This window comes from Erigeron canadensis, chromosome 9 (assembly GCF_010389155.1).
Source record: "Erigeron canadensis isolate Cc75 chromosome 9, C_canadensis_v1, whole genome shotgun sequence".
Taxonomy (NCBI): domain Eukaryota; kingdom Viridiplantae; phylum Streptophyta; class Magnoliopsida; order Asterales; family Asteraceae; genus Erigeron; species Erigeron canadensis.
Window position 1 is genome coordinate 36,814,283 of NC_057769.1, and position 25,902 is coordinate 36,840,184.

Consider the following 25,902-nt stretch of genomic DNA (forward strand, 5'->3'; position numbering starts at 1 on the left):
AAGGTTTAGAGACGTGAGGTGTTAATTAAGGAGGGTATATGTGTAATCTTATACATTAAAAGCTCGTTTTATTTAGGAGTTTTTGTTTCAATATGAATAAAAATTAAAACTACTTGTTACCAATTAAAGCTTTTAAAATTATAAAAGTTTTTAATTAAAGTGAAAAGCTAAAACTCCTTAAAAAAAAATACTCATCCAAAATAAGTTTAGAGAGTGCTACACCAATGACACGACCGCTCGACAATAAATTACAGTAATAATCAAAAATTTGTTCAAAAAAGGTTACAAACTTATCAAGTTGATCAAGTTGCAGAAATGACAAAATTTGTAGTTTCATTGAACCTCGCCAGCACCATCCCACTAAAATCAATGATGCACGCCCCACTAAAACCACTACTCTCCTCCGAAACTCCATGTTCAGTGTGTGTTGGAAAATCCAAGAGCAAAATAACTGATTTCATACTCATCTTTCATCCTTATTTAGGTAATCTCAATTTTTTTGATTTTTATATCTTTATCATTTTATATCTGATTTGTTTTAGTTAGTTAGGGCTCATGTTGATGGTGGATTTGGGGGTTTCCATTTAAATTATTTTATTTTAGGATAATATTGACTGTAAGAGCAAAACCCTCTTTTTATTAGTATCATAGAATAGAATTGCAAATGAAGCCTAGCCATGCATCCCTGGTTTTTCCCAAAGGTCTTGGGTTCGACTCTTAGGAGTGACAAGTCTGTGGGTTTTTTTCCCTGAATCACCTGTAACGGCTTATGGTCTACATCTCGTAGTCTAGAGTACGTGCAGGGCTTTACCATTATACGGTAAGGTGTTCCGTGATGTCGAATACCGACTAACTGTTAAAAAAAAAATAATAGAATTATTGAGAAAATGTGTTGACTTTATCAAGTCAAATATAGTCAAACATCTCATCAGTTATCCTAGACTTTGATTGTAAATTTTGTGTGTGTGTGTGTGTGTATATATATTTCACTAAAAAATTCATTTCTAACAGAATCACTATGTTACTACTTAAACAGAAATATGGCATCCACAATTCAGACGCTTAAGCGCTTACAAATCCCATTAGAAGAGGTTGTGAACGCCACCAACAACTTTGATGAGGAATACGTCATCGGAGGTGGTGGTTTTGGAAAGGTTTATAGAGGACAACTCTTGGTGTCCGGGGAGATGGTGAATGTTGCTGCTCGGAGACTAGATCCAAAGCATAGAGGGGGAGACGTTGAGTTTTGGACCGAAATTACCGTGCTTTCTAGCCTGAAGCATGAAAATATAGCATCTCTGATTGGGTTTTGTGATGAGAATGGGGAGAAGATCATTATAAACAAGCGTGAGGCTAGCAAGGGAAGTCTCTCGATGTATCTTAGCGATCCAACCCTCACATGGATTCAAAGATTGAATATATGTGTTGGCGTTGCGCGTGCATTGAGATACATACATAATGGTGAGGGGCGAGATGATAGTGTCATACACCGTAACATTAATAGCTATACAGTTTTATTAGATGATAATTGGGAGGCCAAGTTATCTGGTTTCGAATATTCTATTAAACAATCGGTGAATCGAATGGACCAGGTTGTCCTTTCAGAAGCTATTGGCACAAAAGGGTATATGGACCCATCAATTGTAAAGACAGGAGGTGTAAGCCACAAGTCAGATATCTACTCATTTGGAGTGGTTTTATGTGAAATATTATGCGGGAGGAAAGCATTTATTCCAGATGTAGATGTGGATAATAGATTTATAGCTCCATTGTTCAGAGTTAATTATGAAAGGAGATCACTGAATAATATAATCCATCCTGATCTACGGAATCAGGTGGCCCAGCAATCCCTCGTCAGCTTCTCAAAAGCAGCATATTCTTGCTTACAGGAGAACAGGGCACAACGTCAAAAAATGAACGATATTGTCATTGAGCTTGAGAAAGCATTGGAACTTCAGCAGCCACTTGACTATATGGTAAGACCTTCTCTATATGTTAAGAAATGGAGTTCATGTAGATATCAAAATGGGTTGTGTCTGTTATATAATACTAGATGAGAACATGGCAGGTTTGGTTGTGTCATAAGCCACAAGTTTTTATTTTTTTCCTGAGTTATTTTAACCTAATAAGATAGGTTAAATGGATCAACAAGATACATGACACAATTTTATTAGCCTTCTAGCAACACTTTTTCACCCCCCCTTTTCGACAATGTTTACAGATTAAAAAATTGGGGCACTTGAAGATTCCCCTTGATGATATACTGAAGGCCACGGAAAACTTTTCCATGGCATGCCAAGTAAGCCATGCTGTACACTACCATACTGTATACATAGCAGAACTCGAGCATTTTGATGAAGAATATCCTTCCATCAAAGAAGGGAAGAATAAAGGGGAACTACCCAGGAGACGCAGCGTTGTCCTTATATACCGCTTCCACCCAATTGAAGGAGAAGAAATGTTCTATACAGAAATTAAAATGCTTGACACTTGCAAGCATCCATGCATAGTCAAACTACTTGGATTCTGTTATGAAGGTTCCGAGATGATCATTGTCGTTGAGTGTCTTTCTAATGGATACCTTTTTAGTTATTGGTTAGATAAAACCAATGCGATGAGGCATATTCTTACTTGGGAAAAACGTTTAAAAATCTGCCTCGATGTTGCAAATGCATTGAATTACCTTCATACTGAGATGGAGGACCAAAAGACGATAATTCACCGTGATATTAAGAGTTCCAACATTGTGTTGGACGAGAATTGGGGGGCAAAGATTGTTGGGTTTGGGTTTTCAGAATTCCTGCCTCCGAATCAAGATGGCGACGCTCTCTATCACAAAGCAAGAGGGGGAATGGGAGCTTACATGGATCCAGAATATATGAAGACTGGCAAGTTGAAAAGAGAATCGGATGTCTATAGTTTTGGAGTAGTTCTGCTTGAAGTCCTATGTGGGAGGTTAGCCTATGACGCAATATACGAAAAAGAGAGTTACAATTTTGGGCTGGCGTTTGTGGCTCGACGATGCTTCCAAGAGGGTACACTAATGGAAATGATAGATCCAATATTAAAGGAAAAAATTAGTGAAAACGGCTATATTCTAAAAAAAGGACCAAACAAAGATTCTTTGGAGAAATTTGTAAAAATTGCACATGAGTGCATAGCCGAAACTCAAGACCAACGTCCAACAATGAAAGTGGTCATCGAGGAGCTTCAGCAAGCCTTATTCTTTGAGGTAAGTTAATGCTATTGCAAAAGCAAAAGCTTTATTACACATCATACTTTTAATCCCTGCTGGTAATTACTAGGGTCATCCATATCTTAAAATTTTTATTATTGGCCTGCGGAATATGTTTTCATTTTCTCTTCCATTAAATTTGGACTTTAGAGCACGTATTGACTACGATATTATAAATTTCAATTTGCATAAGGTTGTTTATACAGGCTCACATACATTGCTTAAAATAACTGAGGTAACATCTAGTTTCAAAATGCCAATCCAAACACTACATATAAGAAAGATAAAAAAAACCCTTTTCATTACCTTTTTTGTCGGAAAGGCACCCTTTTATAACCCTTCCATTACCTATGCATTATAATATAAAATTTTGACTTGTTTGTATATATTAAAGGGTACTTGCTTCTTTTTTTTTTGGTATAAAGGTTAGCTGAGGGTACTTGCTTTTATAATTTTGTAGATGGGTTTTAGGTGTATGAATGAAAACAATTGTTTGCTTGATATAAATATCTACAAAATACCCCTCTTACATATTACACCATCTACCCCTTTAACTTGTAAAATACCTACACTACCCCTTTACATGAATTACCTTCAATACTCGTCGCCGCCACCAACAACACCCTTCACTGCTGCCAACAACACCACCGGTCGCGCCACCATCAGCGGTTGCCGCCACTATCACACGGCTGCTGCCACAACCACTGTCGCCGCCAACCTGAGGGAAAAACCATATCAACACAAATTATAATTCCAAGACATACAAAAGGATAATCAATGTGGTCAATTGCTTGCTCTATTAAAACCACAAAAAGCAGTTTGCAAAGTCTTTACTATCTTATTAACACAAATTAAATGACATTAAAACTTTTTGAATAAAATTTACACCTAGGGATCAAGACTATATAGTTTTTTTCAATTAAGTCACATAATAACCAACTATCCTACCCCTTCTTTTCAAATTGTAACAGCTAAAAAGGTTGGAGCACTTGAAGATTCCCCTCAGTGATATAATGTTGGCTACCGATAACTTTTCAAAGGCATGTTACATTAGTAGATACTATAATGTATACAGAGCAGAACTCAAGCATTTTGATGAAGAAAAGCTTTCCATCAAAGAAGGGAAGAGTAAAGGTGAACTACCCAGGAGACGCAGCACTGTCCATATAAACCGCTTCCGCCCAATTAAAGACTCTGATAGAGTAGAAGAAACATTTCAAACGGGAATTAAAATGCTTGACACTTGCAAGCATCCTAGCATAGTCAAACTACTTGGATTTTGTGATGAAGGTTCTGAGATGATACTTGTCGTTGAACATCTTTCTAATGGACACCTTTTTGGTTACTGGTTGGATGAAAACATCGGCAAGAGACATATTCTTACTTGGGAAAAACGTTTAAAAATCTGCCTTGATGTTGCAAATGCATTGAATTACCTTCATACTAAGACAATAATACACTGTGATATTAAGAGCTCCAACATTGCGTTGGATGAGAATTGGGGGGCAAAGATTGTTGACTTTGGGAAATCGGTATTCCTGCCCCCCAATCAAGATGACAACAGTTTCTATCATGAAATAACAGGGGCAATACCAGCGTATACGGATCCAGAATATATGATGACTGGTAATTTGAAAAGAGAATCAGATGTATATAGTTTTGGAGTAGTTATGTTTGAAGTCCTATGTGGAAAGTTAGCCTATGAACAAATATACAAAAACGAGAGTATATCTGGGCTGGCATTTGTGGCACGACGATGCTTTGAGGAGGGCACACTAATGGAAATGATAGATCCAATATTAAAGGAAGAAATGGGTGAAAACAGTAATAGCATAAATAGAGGACCCGGCAAAGATTCTTTAGAGAAATTTGTAAAAATTGCACACGAGTGCATAGCCGAAACTCAAGGCCGACGTCCAACAATGAAAGTGGTCATCAAGGAGCTTCAGGAAGCCTTGTTCCTTCAGGTAAGTTAATAGTATATTAAAAGCAAAACCTTTCTTACACACTATACTCCTGATCCCTGCTGGTAATACTATCATATATCATTACAAAAGAAAAGGATAATTTATTTGAAGAACACCCAACTCTTCAATATTGGTCTTCCTGAAGGTTATCCATTATTAACATTCTTATTATATGCTGTCCATATATGTTTTCATTTTCGTTTTCAATAAATTTCGACTTTTAGAGCACCTATTGATTATGATATTAATAAGTTCCAAGTTGCATTAGTTAGGTTGTTTATAAAGGCTCACATACATTGCTTAAAATAGCTAACTCAAAATAGCTCACATAGATGGTGGTCCGGGTGTGTTTCGGGTACAACAAAAAATGAACTTGGGTGACCACCGGTGGCTCATCCCTTGTCTTAGGGAATTTTTCTCGAGCTTATTTCAAGCTTTTCTCATCCATTTTAGTACGCTTGTAATTAAGATCCGGACAATGTGTGTTTTAATTTGTTGATCTTATGTGTATGTATATTTTGTACTTTTTGATTGACTGGTATTTTTGAATAAAGTTTTCTTAATGGTATGTAGTTTCAAAATGCCAATCCCAACACCGCATTATTAGAAAGAAAAATATATTATTTCATTACTTATGCATTATAAGAATTTTACTTGAATAGGTAAATTCAAAGAGTGTTTGCTTTAATTAAGAATTTTGGAAATGGGCTTTAGGTTTATGAATGAAAACAATTGTTTGCTTGATATAAATAGGTTTAGAAATTGGGAATCAAACCTTGTAAAGAGCCTTTCTATTCATGTGCTGCCAAAAAGAAGTCGCCCCTTAGCTCAATTACGTCATTCAAAAATTCTATATATTTTATATAGAGTTAATTTATATGATGTTGGATTTATGATTCTTGGAATTTTGCACATGTTGGCCTCTTTGTTGTTTTCCTTTTACAGTATAACTCTAGTATAACTCTGTTAAACATATTTATAATTATTTATAAATTTTGTATCATCTCTTATAATTTTTTTGTTTCTCTTTTAGAAAGGAAAAACTATAGTTTAGGATACATTTCAATGAGACAAGACCTTTGCAAATATGTTTTCATGACACAATTATCAATATCTATACTCTCTTATCAAGCAGACATACATCTTTCTTAAATCTTTAAATATATAAATTTTTAATGCAAAAATCTATCCTCACAACTTAAACGTTAATATATACTTTACTTAAACATTTGTTCAAACATTTTTTAATTCCCTTGCTTATATCACGATATCATTTCATAAAGGAGGAGCAGTTACAACACTTAGATATGGTTCACGTTACTAATGAAGTTGAGGAATTGATGGAACTTAAGTTGACACGTGAAATTTCTGTAAGCTCCTTTTAGTGTTAAGAACGATAATCTTTTTGTGTTTTTTCACATAATAATATTTTTTCCCCACCATATTATTTCTTAACAGGAGGATAAGTCACAACGCCAGGACATGGTTCAAGCTGTCCAGGAAGTAAAGCAATCCATGGAACTTAAGCTCATAAGAGCAAACTCAGTAAGATCCCCTTCTTTTTTTTATATATATATTTAAGTTATATTCTGGATATTATTGTAGAATAACTATGTAGTTTTTATCTATCGTAATTCGTATCCTAATTCTTAGAAGGATGGATACTAGACTTTAGAATTATTTTTATTAAATTGGTACAAAGTTATAATGTTGATCCCATTGATTAACTAGAGTAAAAAGGGTAAGACCTCTCCAACTGTTCCTAATTTTTCAGTTTAAACATGTCACGTTTTTTGAACTTTTATGGTTTCTTTGTTGATTTCTTTTTACAGTTTTGCTCGTTGAACATATTTATTAGCTTTGTATTATGTCTTATGAATTTTTTTTTTGTTAATCTTTTAGAAAGGTAAAACTACAGTTTAGGATACATTTTGAATGAGAAATGACCTTCACAAATATGTTTTCCAGACACAATTATGAATTATCTATACTTATACCCATTTTATACATCTTTCTTAATTCTTTAAAGATTTTAATTTTAAAAGGACTAATCTATCTTCACAACTTCAACTTTAATATACACTTAACCATTTGCTCAAACATATTTTAATTTCCTTACTAATTTCACCATATTATATTATTTCATAAAGGTGGAGCATTTACAACCCTTAGACATGGCGCATGTTACGGATGATGTTGAGGAATCAAGTGAACTTAAATTGACACGTGCAAAATCTGTAAAGTTCTTTTATTATTAATACTCGTATTATTATTCTTCTGTGCTTTTTCACACAATAATAATTTTTTTCCCCACCTTATTATTATTCTTAAAAGGAGGATAACACACAATGCCCACACATGGTTCAAGTTGTCAATGAACTTGAGAAATCCATGGAACCAAAGTTGACAAATGCAAATTCAGTAAGATCCTCTTCTTTTTGTTTCAATTATATTTTTAATGTTATTACAGAACTATTTACTTTTTATATATCCTAATCGGGTGGAGTTACTCATTCTTAGAGGAGGATGGATATATATATTAAAAGTTTGAATTATTTTTTTATTGAATTAGTACAAAGGTATGATGATGATCCCACTGATTAACTAGAATTAAAAGGGTAAGGCCCTGTCCAACCCTTACTGATATCATTTCACAATTTCAAACATGTGACATTAGCTTTCACACTGAACTTTCAGTTTGAACACTTTTGACTTCTAACAGTTTAGATTTAACCCTTAGTTTTACGCTCACATATCATTATTATTATAAATTAAAAACAAACATTATATTAATTAAAAAATATATTTCATTAATAAAAATACATATGAAATAAAAACAATAACATTATAAAAAAACATTAACAAAAAAGGTTTATCTTAGGGGAAAAAATAAGACATAACAAACATGTTACTTCATAAAATTTTATTTCTGTCAACAAAATCCACAAAAAAATGCATAGGTTTTCAAGGTTTATCTTCAACGCTGCTATGAGAATGTTGTTTTTATTCCTTTCACTAGTTGTTGCTTTGTATATATATCTAGTGTTGTACTATATCACTTAGGATGGCAAAAATACCTGAACTGTGAAGATCTGATTCCCAACTCGATTTGACTGGTGAATCCCCGAGTTGACCGGGGATGGGGACACGTATGAGGATGTAAAATAATTGCCTGATGGGAATGGGGACGGGAATGAGAAACTATATATTCCCAATCCCTATACACAAACCCGAATCTCATCTTAATATCAATCTCAATATATACTAAAAAAGGATTTTGAAGAAGCATTTGGAGCTATCCGGATATCTTTGTTTCCCGCCTCTCTCTCCTCTTCATTAATATTAAATTTTTTTCACTTTTTCAAGCATTTATATTATTAAATATTATCTTATAATCTAATATATATTTTCTAACATTAAAAACAACAATTTCATACATGTTTCTATTCACTATTTACATTTCTAGGTGAGCATGAAGCAACGGCTAGATCCTCACAGTAGGCAGCTTAGCTGTGATTATGAAGTCAGGTGAGAAGCGTTATTTTGTTTATAACAAATTAAGATACGTGTTTTGATACCACCCCTCCATCGGACGGGTCTAAAGACTAGAGTTATATGTATATATAATATATACATACATACATATACATACATACATACATATATATGTATAGGTAAATTGAGTCTAGCTAATTTGAGTCCAAAAAAAGTCCATGTAACTTACACATGTGTAAGTACAACTTACACGTGTTAAAAAGTTGTATTACTTACACATGTGTAAGTCTCGCCGGAGATGGTCGTCGGAGAATCATGGTGGTGGTCGGAGATGATGGTGATGGTGATGGTGGTAGGAGGTGGTTGGAATCGGAGGAGATGGAAGAAAATCAATAGACTTTTTTTGGACTCAAAATAAGCTAGACTCATTTTATCTTTCCCCTATATGTATATATGTATGTATATATATGTATGTAGGTTTTAGGTAAAATAAAACAAGTATTAAAGTAAAACAAGTAAAACAATAGGTTTTTATTAACTAAAATCAACGCGCATCATAAAAATCATCGTGCATCAATTGCTTCGTGAATCTTCGTGAATCAATTTAACCATGATCTAAGGGTCCTATTTGTTTTACTTCAATACTTGTTTTACGATATCCAACTCATATATATTTAAGGTGATCCCTTTTAATTTTTAACTTTTTGTTCGGAACTACTACACATTCTTTTAGTTAGCTTTCACTTCAATAATATATGTGTATCAAGTCTATTATAGTTATTCAAATATGATATCCCTGATAATCTCAGCCCCATTGTCATCCCTATATTTCTCTCCAACTCTTTGTTGGTGTGTTTTAATGAATTGGATTATTAGAAAAAATTAAAATAAAAAATAAAGTTTAACACGATAAGTTTTTTGAATAAAGTTAACACGTAAGACTTTTGTAATTCGAGACTATTATATTTCATTTCAAGTAATTCACATAATAACCAACTATCCCAACCCTATTTTTACAATATTACAGATAAAAAAACTGGAGCACTTGAAGATTCCCCTCCATGATATATATTTGGCCACCGAAGGATTTTCCATGACATACTATATAAGGAATATCCCACGCTATAGCGTATACAGAGCAGAACTGCATTTTGGTGAAGGAAATCCTTCGATCAAAGTGGAGAATAAAGGTGAAGTACCCAGGAGAAGCACCACTGTCGTTATATACCGCTTAGAACAAAGTGAAGACAAGGAAGGAGAAAAAAGATTCTATACACAAATTAAAATGCTTGGCACTTGCAAGCATCCAAGCATAGTCAAATTACTTGGATTTTGTGATGAACGTTTTGAGATGGTCTTTGTTGTTGAGCATCTTTCTAATGGATCCCTTGATGATTATTGGTTGGATGAAACCAACACCATGAGGCATGCTCTTACGTGGGCAAGACGTTTGAAAATCTGCCTAGATGTTGCAAATGCATTGAATTACCTCCATACTGAGATGGAGGACCAAAAGACAATAATACATCGTCATATCAAGAGCTCCAACATTTCATTGGATGAGAATTGGGGGGCAAAAATTATTGGCTTTGGGATCTCGGTATTCCTGCCTCCGAATCAAGATGACGACGCTCTCTATCACGGAGATGAAGATGCTTTGGGGGAAACTGTTTATGCGGATCCAGAATATTGGGGGACTGGTAAGTTGAAAAGAGAATCGGATGTCTATAGTTTCGGAGTAGTTCTGTTTGAAGTCCTTTGTGGAAGGTTAGCTGCTGACCCAATATACACAAATGAGACTCTATTGGGTGTCCCGAATACACTTGGGCTGGCTATTGTGGCAGGATTAGGCTTCGCACATGGAACAATAATGGAAATGATAGATCCTACATTAAAGGAAGAAAGGGATGAAAACAATTTTAGCCTAAAAAGAGGACCAAACAAAGATTCTTTGGAAAAATTTGTAAAAATTGCAAATGATTGCATAGCATTGACCCAAGACCAACGTCCAACAATGAAAGTGGTCATCAAGGAACTTAAGGAAGCCTTATTCTTAGAGGTAAGTTAATAACTTAATACTATTTCAAAAGCAAAACCTTTTTTTGACGTCATACTTTTGATCCCGGCTGGTCAGTATTTTCATTTCAAAAGAAGCCTTTTATTCTTGGAGGTGAGTTTATACTAGAACGAAATGCATTTTTGGTCCCTGTGTTATCATCTCATTTGCAAGATTAGTCCAAACTTTTGCAAAGTGGCGTTTTGGGGGCCTGTGGTATCCACTTAGTGGCGATCTCGGTCCAAATGGACGGTTCCGTCTATTTTTAACCGTTAAGAGCATCATGTGCCCCTCACATCAGGGCAAAACTGTCTTTTCATATAAATAAGGACTAATTCTGCAACTAATGAAAATATACATCATCATCAAATCACTTTTATAATATACAGTATATATCGTCAATATATCTGATTATATAGGTATATATCATCAAATCAATTTATAAGTCTTCTTCCTCAATATATCATCATCAATATCACCCAAATACAATGCCTATACATCCCACTTGAAAATATAAACAATATAAGAATAGTTTTGGGCCTTTGATAATTTAGATCTACGACTATAAATTTTTTGAAGAATATCTTTTCAATTTAATTTTTTGAAGAATATCTTTTCAATTTAATTGAATGTTACTTCTTTATACACCCACAGTCATATTTCTAGCCCAGTTTCCGTGACAAAATAATTCCATCATTGCTATAAAGTATAAACCATTACTTTTCATTTCTACAAAATGGTATAATATGAAATATAAAATTTAACCATCCAAACCTTATTCCCTGGCATATCTTCACACTTCCTGCTTCCCAGCCATCATTTTGTTTTCATTAAATCTGCAAACTCACATCCTTCTTTCAATAAAATCTTTTACTTCATCAAACTTACAAACACTAAATCCCGGAAACTAATCTCGCCGACGCCGGTATTCCTACCTCCACCGCAGCTTCCGCCATTATCACATACCACCAGTGACGGATGTGATTTTGATTTGAAAGTGGATTGGTTTTGTTTTAATTTGAAAGTAGGTTGATTTTAGTTTGCTTGATCTATGTTGCTTCTATACTTGCTGCCATTTTTTTCATTTATAAATAACACACACACACATGTATATGTATGTGTGTTTTATATACGAAAATAGATTTGAGATTTCTTTTCTTTTTAAATGAGATCTGGAAATAAATGGAAGATGGATTTAAGAAATTAGAATATGATCTTATCTGTTGAGTTTTCTTTTACCAAGATTTGTGATTATTGAATTATGATATATATATATATATATATATATATATATAAGTGATTTGATGAAGATGATGATGATGTATATTTTCATTAGTTGCAGAATTAATCCTCATTTATATAAAAAGACAGTTTTGCCCCTCACGTGAGGGGCACATGATGCTCTTAACGGTAAAAAATAGACGGAACCGTCTATTTGGACCAAGATCGCCACTAAGTGGATACCACAGGACCCCAAAACGTCACTTTGCAAAAGTTTGGACTAATCTTGCAAATGAGGTAATAACACAGGGACCAAAAATGCATTTCGTTCTTTATACTATTAACATTTCTATTATAAGCCGTCCAAATATGTATTCACTTTTCAGTAAAATATTGACTTTTAGAGCTCACAGTGATTACAATATTATAATCTTCAAATTACTATTAACGTGTGTGTAAATAATTTGGGTTTGCATAAATGGTTGACAGGAAAACAAGAAGGACGAACCCATTATTTCGCTTGAAATCATAAGATTGGCCACGCAGAACTTCCATCGTGATAATTGCATTGGCGGAGGAGGATTTGGGAAAGTTTATAAAGGAGAAGTTCCACAAGGTGATGGGTTCAATACTATTGTTGTGAAGCAATTGGATACAAGGCTTGGTCAAGGAGAACAACAGTTTAGGAATGAGCTGCAAATTCTTTTCGAGTATAAACATGAGAATATCATCCCTCTTGTGGGATATTGTAATGAAAAGAATGAACAAATCATTGTTTATGAGTATGTGTCTCAAGGAAGTCTTGACAGGTATCTGAAGGATGCTCATCTTACATGGGTGAAACGGCTTACTATATGTATTGATGTGGCAACCGCGCTGGCTTTCCTTCATGGAGGATCTGGAAAACAAGCAATAGTGATACATAGGGACATCAAAACTGCTAACATTCTACTAAATGATGAGTGGAACGCAAAACTTGCTGATTTTGGACTTTCCTTGATAAGTCCAATTAATCAGGAAACAGACTATGTCATTGATCATGCATGTGGCACACGAGGCTACTTGGACCCCCTTTACCTAGAATCAGGTTTCTTAACCAAAGAATCCGATATGTATTCATTTGGGGTGGTTTTATTTGAGATCTTATGTGGGAGATCAACGTTTGAGATCCGTAAACAAAAAGGTCAGTATCTGCCAGGTTTCATTAAAGAGAACTTTGAAAAAAGAAAACATGATGACTTGGTATTTGATGCTCTAAAAGAACAGATTGTGCCAAAAGCATTGACGGCATTTAAGACGATTGCCTACCAGTGCTTACACGATGATAGAGAAAGACGACCAACAGCAAAAGTAGTTCTACAAAAACTTGAGGAGGCTCGGGAATTGCAAGTAAGTTCTCAACTTCTCATATATAGTTCTGCAAAAGCTGACTTTCTTTCAAATCCTTTGTATATAGTTCTGTGAACCAGTGTTGTATATTCATGAATGAAACGATAGTCAGAGGATATAAGAAATAAAATTACTAAATATATAGGATATTAAGAATTTCCTGAAATATTTGATGAAAGTTAATACTATATACTCGTGCAAGATGATATCTGATCACCAGTATTGTTACTCTGTAAATGTTCAACTCAATTTATGCATGGGAGATAATGAAATTAATATGAGAGCCCAAACTGCCTGGAGACTACAAAGAATAAAGCCCGAGTATTTCTAATATGTAACGAGATACAAAAAGATACATCCGTACATGAATGGGCGAAAGTATGTTTAATATAGTTAAGAGATACTAATCTCATGATGATATATTGTACTGCAGATTTCTGGAAGTGATTGAGCTAGCTTACGGCAGCGAGTATTTGGTGCTCAATTGAGTTTAGAAATGATTGTATTATGTGTGAGTTCAGTATTGCCTGGAAGTGATTGAGCTAGCTTATGACAACAAGTATTTGGTGCTCAATTGAGTTTAGAAATGATTGTATTCTGTGCGAGTTCAAAATCGGCAATACTGATATGTAACCCCTGAATTCTTACCAAAAAGCAATGGTGTTGGGAATGTGGCAGACCAAGACCCATCGAGAGAGTCAGCAGCCCAGGAAGAAGTTCCAGCCCAAAATGCTGTGAAGTGGGTCAGTTTGGCCCAGATCATTTAACAGCTTATTTTCATTTAGCTATTTTATTTTCCCTTATTTTTATTATCTAGTTAGACTTGTTAAAAATATCTAGTGGTTTTATTTCCTATTTTATTGGCATAGTGGGCAGTTTGTTTAGAGACCCACTAGTTTGTTTCTTTTGATTCTCCAAGTTAGAGAATTGATTTTCCAATGCTAGCCTAATTGTTGGCATCTTTAGGTGGTGAACTTTGGAGTTTGTTTTGAATTTATGTGGTGTTTTCTGTAACATAAATCATCTCATATTTTGCCCAGCTTTTATTTGAGTGGTGTGACTGTAACTTGGATTGCTGCCAGTTTCTTTAAGTGGGTATTGATTGATTCTAATTTTGGGTCTATTGTATATCAGATGGCTTAAGATATCAAATCGTTGAACTGTTTTCATTTCATAGTTCACATATAGAGGTAGAAAGAGCATACTCGCTTGGGTCGCCTAGTCATGTAACCTGAATGCTTGTGCTCAACACCCATGTAATTTGTAACTTGCCAATTTCCCACAATTGCTTGCTTGTATAAAAATATTGTAAGAGTTGATAATACTTAAAGCGATGCTTATAAAAAAAATATATAATTTTTAAAAGGATATATAGTGTATATACGATCGACAATAGGTGAGAATTTATGCTGAGGAAATATTGAAAATGACATGGTGGAGCTAAATTCATGAACTTTGACATCTAAGCAGATAATGGATAAGTACGGAGAGTATGTTCATATTCTTGAACTTTTATAAATACCCATTTTTATTAACGAGAGCAAGTACCCGCGCATTGCGGCGGTAAAATGATGAGAATTATAGGTCATAGAGTGTGATAAGTCATAAAAGGTGATATGTCATAGAGTGTCATAGTCAAATGCCTTAGCCGTATGGCTTCCGTACTCGGTTTTAAAAATTCGTCGAAAGTATATCGAATAACATCTCTAATGAAAGAGCATGAAATTTTAAGACCACCATATAATTTTTATAATTTATTGATGTACGGTTATTGAGATAAAAGATTTTGAAAGAATTAGAGTAATAAAATAATTTATGGAGGAGAGAGAAAGTTATATGCGTAGATGTATGGTACATCATGTATTATCATGTATATATTGTTGAAATTGAATGTTGAAAGTTAAAAAATGAATTTACTTTTTATACTATAGTATAGATAAAATTGTTTAACACATAGTAATTTTTAAGACTTTAAGAGTAACCCTAACTTTTCACTAATTTATATTTAGAAAAAATACTAAATACAATCTTTAGAACTCAACTTAATGTGTATAAAAGAATCCTACATTTTATATAAAAGTCCACTTCCTAAACTTTATTGTAAATGTACAACCATTTTAATGCACCGTAATTACAATACAAAAAACTGCATTTACCAAAACCCATCAATTTAAAACAAATAAACGGATACCACAGTAAAGTACCGTAAACCACCGGCATAACCATTGCACCATCATGTTTTAAACTATCAAATCATCATTTCTATAAAACAGGTTTATTGTGGTTATGAATGTGCAATACTATAAATGTGTATCATGCATTTATAATGCCAGTGCACTAATGTTCTTGTTGCTTTTCAACACATTCTTTTGTATGTATTATTCAACTTAGTACTGTTTTTCAGAAAGGAAAGTGCAGAAAGAATATGCATACTTTTATAACATCTATAGGAGTAAAATATTAGACAATCTCTTAGCTATAGGTCACCTCTAGGATAATTCAGAAATACAAGTCCCTTTGTTTGAACTTGATATTCTTAAGATCATTTTTCATAAGAGCCTACGAATTTCACAATTTCACACTAAATGTTTTTGCTAGAGAATATATTTCCAAAAGCAAATCGTTATCAGTATATACATTAAATTATTAAAACATTAAAATATACTGCAGAAGTTTTGTTATTAATCTAGCTATCTTTCATACTTATGCGATATACATGACTATCCCAAGTTTATTAAAATAGCATATATTTTAGTAGCTGGGTCAAGCAACTTCATATATATAATTTTTACTAATATTCGTTCGTTTGCATATCTCTAATCTAATATATATTTTGTGGTTAAAGAATTTCAAACTCTTTGAATGTGAAAAGTACGTACTAATTAAAAAATTAAGTGATCAGTTCTCAAGCAAGGTCAAAGAGAATGTTGATAATATACTCCCGTCTCGTTAGAAGTGTCATATTTTGAATATTCAAAGTCTTGATTTATTAACTTTGACCTTTTATATATTTTTTTGTGTTATAAAACTTTTGATGAAAATTATACCAAATGAAAATATATCTAAAACTCAATCAAAACTTATAACTTCATCAGCTATTATATAACACAAATAAAAATAATTAAGGTCAAAGTTGATAAATAAAGACTTTGGATATTCAAAATAAGACACTTCTAATGGGACGGAGAGAGTAATATAATATAGATAGATATATGTATTAGTAATGAAGAAACTTAATTTGTGTTCATGTTGGCCATTATGAAAAAGATATGATTACTAACATCCAAAATTGCAATGCCATCCATCTTTATCATCACCAACAACTTCAAGAATCCAAATTTGCTACTTATAAGATATAGATTAGGTGATAAACTAGTACAATAAGTAATTTGCATAAAATACTATATGTAGTTTATGATAAAAATACAATTATTTTAAACAAGTCAATAATAACCTATAAAATTGTTTGTTACTAGCAAAACCCAAAAGATAAATATATATATATATATATATATATATATATATATATAACTAATAACAATAACAATGTACGTAACAATATAAGAGCATTATCTGCTTCAAAAAAGATAATTATAAAAACATGCATAATTAAAATTGGAAATTTCCAACAGATGACATGATCATTGACATGGAATTAGAGGGCCTAAGCCATGGTTCTTGAACAGCATCAATTGATGACAATGACAAAAAACCATCAACTTCATGCCACTCACAAACATTTTTGGCATACTCGAGTCTTTTCTCCAGCTCTTGTTTTTGTGATCGCAAAACCATGTTATTCGTCTCTATGGCAACATAGTCTTTCATGACTCCATCCATTTTCGTAGCCATTTCGTCTCTCTTTTTCGTGAGATAAAAGATTTGGTCATTAAGATCCTTGATATGTTGTTCTTTCTTCATTCTAGACCTCTTTGCTGATTCGCGGTTCGATATCTTTCTCTTCATTTTCTTCTGATCATCATCCACCATCAAATAACCCTTTGATGACATGTTTGTAACCAATTTGCTTTTATACTCTTTCGACCTATATTAGTATATAGCTATCTAGCTCTAATGTACGTATTTATTTAAACAAGGGAAAAAAAAAATCAAGAAACCGAATAAAACCAATGAAGAAAAACGACAGAAAATGATTGAACAAGTCTTATTCTACTTAGATATGTGGCAAAACTCATATCACTTGGGTTTTTCGTGATGTGTTTTGCTCTTTTTTGAACATATTATATATAGACTTCTAAAATTTGATGTGTGACAAAAAGTAGTGAAGGAATATGTTTAGAGAGGATATATCTATATATGGATGCACTACGTATGTGTATATATATATAGACAATAATGAATTTTCTAGAAAGTAGGGAACAAGTATTCTGACCGAAGAGTCTTTTGTGTTTTATGCAAAAGAAGACTTTTGTGGAAGAGAAGACGTGAATAGATTTGATGTATAGTCTTTTGGATTTCAATATGGATAAGGTTAAACTATATAACAATCAATTTGTCCATGATGTATTGTTGAATAATATATACATACGACTATATTTAAGCTTCGTAATACTTAATATCTTGATTGAATAATTATTTGCTTATGTCATTCAATATACTGATTAATAGTAAGTAATCAACCATTCAACGAGCCTCTAATCCAGTTGTATTTGCCTGCTAGAAAATTCTCACATAAGCATTGGAAAGCATTATCGAAACTATTATTGTACATCTCTTTTTTAACGACCTAATAATTAGCATCCGAGACACACAGTGATATCCAATTCAACAGTATGTAGAGCTCAAATCATGAAACTAATGACTCTTGAAAACTTCCCCAATAAACCATATTATAATCCTTAAATCATTAGCAGAACCCTATTCTAAATACCTGGTGCCATTCTGTTCACTGATTCTATAATATGAAAGAATCATTTCACATCACTCAATTTTGTCAAATGTTATATAAAAAATAAAATAAGATTTGTTCTTATCTAAACTTACCCTCACAAAAGGTGTTTTTCTAAAAGGCAATGCTATACCAGAATAAAGAATCTTTTATGAGAAGTTTATCCGTATGAAAATGGACGGAAACCCACCCTTTCTGCTTTTGAAAACTTTTGGTTCATGTTATAACCAGTAAATATTTGACCAAATATAGCTACCAATACCATGCATGCATATGACATCACAACTCCAGTGTATATCTACTCAAACTTAAAGTGATAAAAAGATAGTAAATAATCAACAAAAAAAATATACTGTGCAACCAACCCTGTACAACAAAATGAACACCAAAGATTTCGGGTCTGCTTCTGTCTGTATAAAATCAAATCTAGCTGAAATTTCTTAGTTTCCTTTCGGAACTGCAATGTACAGCATATACTGCATGTCAAACTACATCTCCTAAAGGGACGTCTTTGCCCCTACTTTTACCTAACTCATAACTTTTCCCCGTTTTAAATACAGACATGATACAAAAACAGTTCAGTTTTCTAAAAGTATAGTTGATAAAAGCTAGGGAAAAAAATGTGAGGTAAGAAGTTTAGCATTAACAGAGGGTTTGTACATATGCTGAAAGCATCAAGAATACACAACTGACCGCAGATCTTGTCAGGAATTGTTCTCACTTTTCTGCCATACGTCTCTTTGTTCAAAAAGCTCCCCAAGTGGCAGCATTGGACTTCTAAAGGCGTATAACTCCTTTTTTAACATGTGGCTATGTATATTGTAACTCGGGTAATATAACCGAGGCAACTGTTCCCGGTGTGGCAATCAAAATGGCTACTAGAGACCTGTAACCCCTTTTTCATCTCTACTTTCTTGACTATGATTCTCAGGTTGGCTTACAGATATGGTTTCCTCCCCACTCGTTTCACTCTTGTGTTCACTATTTTCAGATCGGCTTACAGAACCATTCTCTTCATGGATCGTATCATGCGTGGTCTGTGTACCACTCATTGATTTCAGAGGAGGCGATACTGCATGACTCAAAGTCGAGCATAATGTAGCAAATAAACTTTCTTTTATTCTGGGGTTTTTCCCACCTAGCTGACGCTTTCTAATATGTTTAGGTTCTTTTGCAGCCAAAAGTTTTCTTTTTAATCTCAACTCTATACTTTCTTCAGCGTCTTCAGATTTTTCCAGCTGCTTCTTAGGCGGTGGTTTGTAGTCTTCATCATCCTCATCATCTTCATAATCAACTAGTCCACCAGGCCTGGAACAAAGAAACAAATTGGATAAACCAGACAGAAATGAATAGAACTAACCTAAGGGATATCAATTACAAATATACCTTAACGATGGACAGCTGCCATCAGAACCGTTAGATAAACCAGGTTGTGCACGTGACCGGGTGGTGCGAGGCATTGATGCAGATGCAGAATCTTCTTCATCACTGTTAACATACCCAATTTCAGCCAAACAAAGCATGCGGAAACGAAAAAACAGAGTTAGTATGTTGGCTAACATGTCCAGATATGAGTAGTAAGTTCTATACAAGCCTCAACAGTCAGGTACTCAGGTCGGGATTCTTGCCTAAACTCCAAATTTGTAACTTCCCCCATGCATACTTGTCATCAATTAAGATAATATATATTTCAAAAATAACTAATAATCTAACTTCTTGAATAAAACAATGTCGGAGATTTGTGCATTAAATAGTTAACATAGGTCACTGCCAACCCCCATTCACATGTTTCCTTGCAAGCAAATGGTTTTTTACCCATTTGCCTTGGTGGTATTTAAACATAAACACAAAATTGACACATGAATAAGTAAATGAGCCAAAACTGACATTTATTTAAACATAAAAAATGGACACCCCTACGAAAAATTAACATAATGTAATAGCGAAACTACCTATCCTTGTTGAAATAATCCTCTTCGTCCTTTTCCAACACACGCTCTTCAACATGTCTTTTAGAAACTTGTACATTTTGGTTTGATGCATGCTCCTGACTCTGATCATACCTAACTTTGAGAGATTGAATGGAAGGTAAACAGTCAAATTTGACCAACTGGTCCCAAAAGGTTTCAACTACATACGTAAGTAGTGTCTTCAAATTCTCCTGCATGAAATTCATTATGTCATCAGTCCACATGCTATAATCATATGCCATAAAATTATTATTCTACAAAAATAGGAATACCTTACGGATATGCTCAAATAGCTCTAGAACTACGGAGTTCAACAAATTATAACGACTCCCATTATAAGTAAAAGCATCAATAATTGGTCTAAATACATCGTTCTTCGCAATATAACTCGCAAGATGTTCATCCTGTGAAACAACACCAAATTACATTCTTGGTACTATGCATTGGTTAATCCAATCTTGATGGAAGAATGATGTACTTACATTGTGAGAGATTAGCGTTCGGATGAACCGCACAGCTGCAATAACAAGATACTTTTCCCTTCTACGAGTGAGATATAATACTTTACCTAACACACCGTTGAGCAAGAAGTTGGACCTGTAAAGCAGACAAGGAAACTGGATTAATATCCATTAAAGAAAAACTGGTAACATCCAAATTAGGGGATGTATGGATTTGCATTTGAAACATATTTACTGATTATTACGCCATTAGGTTGTGATAACTAGTTTTACTTTTTGATTATAACAACCATAAACAGAAAGACACTGCAAAGACTATCTCTTACAGCCTGTCTGATTACAATTTATTATGCGATTTCTAACAATATAATCTCACGTCCAGTATTCAAAATGCACACCAAACACCCCATTAAGATATAGAGAAATTGGGGTACTTTATTCTATACGGATGGTGCAGAACGCAGAAGCATAGAAGATCACATATGTTTAAAAGTATTTCAGGCTTTGCACTTGCATAAATTCCATTAAAATGCTTGGATTGAAGACCAACACCAGAAGCATCATTTGGAAGGCATGATGATGTTATTACGCTGATTAGTTGATCCAAATGCTTCTCATAGAAGATTTCAACAATGCCATCTCTCTAAAAGAACAAAAATTAATTTAACCTAAGTTAAGCTCAAACAAAATAAACAAAGTAACCATTGCAATAAGTGCCATCATATTATCAACAATACATAATCAAAAGTAGCCAAACCTGTCCTGGTAAAGAAAAAGAATCAAGCAGACTTCGAATTATTTCAAGAAACTGGCAATGCATATCATCCCCAAAATCTGTAAGCATCCCTTTCACCTATAAAAGCCCAACCACCGTGTCATCTTACCAATAACAATTAAATTACATTTACACATAGTCTCACATACCAGAAGCCCGAATAACCGGACACCTTCCTGCCGACTAATATAAGAACGTAACAAAGTTGGATCCAGGCTCAAGGAAAAAATGAGAATGTCTGTCCTGCATATATAAGAATTATCTACCTAAGTATTAGCCTATGTGCCACTTGAAATAAAAATTAAAAAATATATAATAAGAAAACTAGAAATAAGCTGAGATACACATTGATTACCCAGTCAAAATAAGTTTCTTGTCTTCGCTCTGCAAAATATCCGTAATGACACCAAATATGCCTTCATTCACTAGATCTCTACAAGCATTAAAAAAAAAAAAAAACACAAAACACTCGTTACAAGTTCAGAATTTATACATTAAGGAACAGGATCAAGATCCATACCTGAATAGCCGCAGCTGTTGGACCACCTGCAGGCTCTTGCTTAGGATACAAAACTCTTGCAAGAAAAATACCTACACAATGACAAGCACACATAATTCAAGAAAGGAGCACTAATTATCGAGCAATGACAAAAATTGATGATGCCAACAAAAGAAGTGAGGATACAACAATTAAAAACTTAAAATACGTGCATGCATGCGCATTTTAGGAAGTGATTCATCGACTGTTGTAAAATAGTCAGTAGAAAAGAACGTTTAGATGTGCTTTTACTGTCTAAAGCTACAATAATCAGATATCCAAACGTTAAATGTTTGAAATATTATATATGTATAAAATATGAGTCTGCACGCACGTTGTAGGAAGTGATTAATCGACTGTAGTAAAATAGTCAGTTGAAAAGAACGTTTAGATGTGCTTTTACTGTCTAAAGCTGCAATAATCAGATATCCAAACGTTAAGTATTTGAAATATTATATATGGATAAAATATGTGCTTGCATGCGCATTTTAAAAAGTGATTAATCAACTTTAGTAAAATGGTCCGTATAAAATATAGTTTAGATGTGCTTTTACCGTCTATAGCTGCAATAATCAGATATTCAGACGTTAAGTGTTTGAAAAATTATAATGGATAGAATGATTTTTTTTTTTTTTTTTGAAAAAGACAATTTGTGAAAAATGAGACATGTATTGTAAATTAGGAGTTAGTGTCTCTCAAATTAGATTATAGATTGTAAAATAGCAGGTATGAAACTGATTATTTGACCCCCAAATTATCAGATAATCAAAAGCATAATATGATAATACAATCTAACTAGCAATGTATACTATTGCAACATTAAATTGAAATAATCATTTAGTCATGAATAATGCAATTACAACTACTGAAGAACAACCTGAATTAAATAGAAGCATCAAAAAGCAAAATTTACCAAGTTTCTCTTGGAATCAGGAGACGTAGTAGGAGATTTTAACCTTGCAAACAATTCCTTAATAAAAGTGCTATCGTCTTTCAATAAAGTGACAACCTGCCAATAACATTTGAGTTATAGATCAATATGAACCCTTAATATATGAACATTCTGATGTGACTATCTCACCATTCCATTATTCGAGTGAATCATAGAATTAAGGCTCGCAACTGTGGCATCATCCAATACCCTAGGCAACACAACGTCCTGAAGAAGATAACATACATAAGAATTTCAAGACAAATGATATCAGGTAACCTATGGGCACAAAAGTTACAATTCTAATTTCTAACCTTAAGATAGCCGATTCTGTATGTCTGATGAATCTTTGATAACGCTAGTGGATCTTTAATTGGTATGGCCTAAATGAGTTAACATTAAGGTTATATAGCTATTGCAAAATGATTTATAGAACATTATTTATCCAAACAGATAATAAAGTACCAAACATGATAAGAATATTACCTCCTTAAAAACAACATGTTCTTTGAGGAAGTTGCGATGATGGACGTGAGGTATCTCCAGGTTATCTGTGGACCGACACATAGCAATAATCGTGAGTCACATTTTGAATTCCCAAGATGATTTACGCGTCTAAAGAAGGAACTTACATTCTAGACATCCAATAATATCCATTATTAACTCATCACCAAATATTTTCTCAAATATCTGAGGACTGTTGAGTAGAACTGCAATTAATAAAAAAGAAAATAATCAGTTTTAGCAGACAAAATATGAAAACAGTTCTAGAAAAATAATTAAAATGGTAGTCTGGGTACTAACTGATCCCTCTGACAATTTTATATATCATGTGAAGGCCGTCCTTATCTTCCAAGTCTTCACATACACTAAACAAATCCATCAGCTTCCGGAAAAAAATATGCTGCTCACATTACAGATTCATGTAACGTTTTAGTACAATCACTCTGATGAGCTACAATGAGTATAATGACTTGCAATACACAAGCATTGGGAAATTTCCAGTGTACAATATGTGTATTCACATTGAAGAAAATATGATAAATTCCCCATTTTTATACTTGTCAAGATTTATAAATACATGCTTATTTATTCAATTATGCTTGAGCAATATGAATAACATACGTCATGCAGTATGAGCTCTGTTACACACAACTGATCGGTAACACTACTGCCAACTACAACCTGTAAAACAATATATCATTCATCACGAAAATTAGTAAACAATACACTATTAACAAATAAGATATCAAAATAATAACACCAAAGCAGACATGCAGTTCAACTCTGAACCTTAAGTATGGAAGGAAGAGTCGATAACTCTACTGCAGGCAACTCCCTCAACTCATTGTTAGCCCCATTATATGTATCATCTGTGAAAAACGCATATATAAATATATAAACTGTCATGTCATCATGAAGAGAAGCTGATATCTACGATACATATAGAAGAATAAAATCACATAGATATACTTACTGCGGAGAGTTTCAATCTGGTGATCGCGCTGCGCGTTGCAAATTTGATCCCTGTGTAAAACAAAATGTGAATCCATGAAATATTCATTTGCATTAAGAAAAGGTACTAACAAGGGGAAAATATGCATAAGATAAGAATATAAGATATCTATTTACTACATACCATATGTACGTACACCCTGTAGTCTCTTGAAAGCTAAGAGCTAATTCACTTGAATACTTAGAATCCCTCCACGAAATTATTGTATCTAAACAGCAAGACAATTGAATCACAAAATACAAGACTAGAAAAAGTCAAAAGATTCCACAAAATTACAAAAAAAAAAAAAAAAAAAATACCTTCTTGCTTCCGATATATATCATCTGAACTAATATGATGCAAAAGCAATGTCTCGTTATCTTCTTCATCGATAACAAACAAGCCTAATTCTTCAGACCTCTATATTAAAGTTCCAACACTTATTATTCACGATATTAAGCTCGTTTCACTTGCATATAAAGAAAAAGTGATAAAAACCGAACCTCTAGAAAGGCAATAGTGACGTGCCCTGTCCCTTGATCATCCCATTTCCCATCATCATTTAATCGATATACCTTCACTCTCTACCATCATTCACAAATACTAACAGTCACGATAAAGCACATATGATATGATAAAAATTCTATAAAAAGCCTCAAACTATAAAAGCAACGCATCAAACTACACATATTTCGCAATTGTATGTATCGAACTTCAAACGTACCAAACTTTAAATTCATTCTAATTGTAACTTCACAGATGAGGACGTGTAGTGTTGGATACATTTCCATTTAGTTGGCCCATATATATATATATATATATATATATATAGGGGGACAATCAAATAAGAACAGTTTTAAAATAAGAACGGTGAGAACACCTTAAAATCATCATTTTGATGCATTAAAAGTCCATAAAACTGACATAGTGCATAACTAATTATCATTATTTAAGTGTTTAACAACACATTGATTCATCAAAAACGAAAAAATCACGTTATATATAATCGACGAGCTATACGTATATCAATTCTCAGAATTGCCTAAAAATAACTACTACAACTACTAAGGATGAGCTAACAACATTAAATGATGTTAAATTAACTTAAAAACATTAATTAAAACAATAATTAATCAAGAGATAATTAAAAAGAATAAAGTAATAAACCTGCATAGAATTATTGTTAGAAGCAGTTAACTTCTCTGGTGCTCCCATAATTTTAACAAATTATTTATTTATTGTGAAAAAAAGGTTGCAAAATTAGGGTTTGTATTTGTGAAAGTAATTGAATTGAATGGAATTGAAAATTGGGGAGGAATTGAATTGAATTATGAAAAATGAAACCCTAAAATGTTATTGATAGAAATGTGTATAGATATAGCTGTAAGTATAGCTGAGTTTTTTTCTCTCTTTCTTTCTATTTGTTGAAAGCTTTTTTTCTTTTTTCTTTTTTTTGTTTT

The 25,902-nt window shown here is 33.3% G+C and overlaps 3 protein-coding genes across 7 annotated transcripts; 1 reads left to right on the plus strand and 2 right to left on the minus strand.

The window, feature by feature from the left end:
• Window positions 1-373: 373 nt before the first annotated feature.
• On the plus strand, window positions 374-14,379 carry LOC122581239. Of its 5 annotated transcripts, none has more exons than XM_043753416.1 (11): window positions 390-484; window positions 1,037-1,976; window positions 2,222-3,232; window positions 4,207-5,202; window positions 6,486-6,572; window positions 6,661-6,747; window positions 7,353-7,439; window positions 7,537-7,623; window positions 9,725-10,756; window positions 12,464-13,363; window positions 13,797-14,379. In XM_043753416.1, the coding sequence occupies exons 2-11, from the start codon at window positions 1,041-1,043 to the stop codon at window positions 13,812-13,814; spliced, it is 5,241 nt and encodes a 1,746-aa protein (XP_043609351.1). In that variant the 5' UTR covers window positions 390-484; window positions 1,037-1,040; the 3' UTR covers window positions 13,815-14,379. The 5 variants fall into 5 exon arrangements, with proteins under 5 accessions (XP_043609355.1, XP_043609354.1, XP_043609351.1 ...); XM_043753417.1 differs by having other exon boundaries at window positions 6,489-6,572; XM_043753420.1 differs by lacking the exons at window positions 12,464-13,363; window positions 13,797-14,379 and adding an exon at window positions 12,096-12,173 and having other exon boundaries at window positions 374-484.
• Window positions 14,380-16,912: 2,533 nt separating this feature from the next.
• LOC122582773 (bZIP transcription factor 53-like) lies at window positions 16,913-17,681 on the minus strand. Its single transcript, XM_043755206.1, has one exon. The coding sequence runs from the start codon at window positions 17,372-17,374 to the stop codon at window positions 16,973-16,975; it is 402 nt and encodes a 133-aa protein (XP_043611141.1). The 5' UTR covers window positions 17,375-17,681; the 3' UTR covers window positions 16,913-16,972.
• Window positions 17,682-18,687: 1,006 nt separating this feature from the next.
• On the minus strand, window positions 18,688-25,902 carry LOC122581529 (serine/threonine-protein phosphatase 4 regulatory subunit 3-like). The gene is made up of 23 exons (XM_043753758.1): window positions 25,610-25,902; window positions 24,946-25,026; window positions 24,763-24,862; window positions 24,587-24,671; window positions 24,425-24,474; window positions 24,241-24,320; window positions 24,073-24,132; window positions 23,752-23,851; window positions 23,580-23,657; window positions 23,434-23,498; window positions 23,262-23,330; window positions 23,098-23,175; window positions 22,930-23,025; window positions 21,999-22,069; window positions 21,834-21,911; window positions 21,628-21,721; window positions 21,461-21,556; window positions 21,138-21,346; window positions 20,725-20,839; window positions 20,515-20,646; window positions 20,225-20,433; window positions 19,659-19,760; window positions 18,688-19,580 (listed from the first exon to the last, which is right to left on the minus strand). The coding sequence occupies exons 1-23, from the start codon at window positions 25,655-25,657 to the stop codon at window positions 19,151-19,153; spliced, it is 2,526 nt and encodes an 841-aa protein (XP_043609693.1). The 5' UTR covers window positions 25,658-25,902; the 3' UTR covers window positions 18,688-19,150.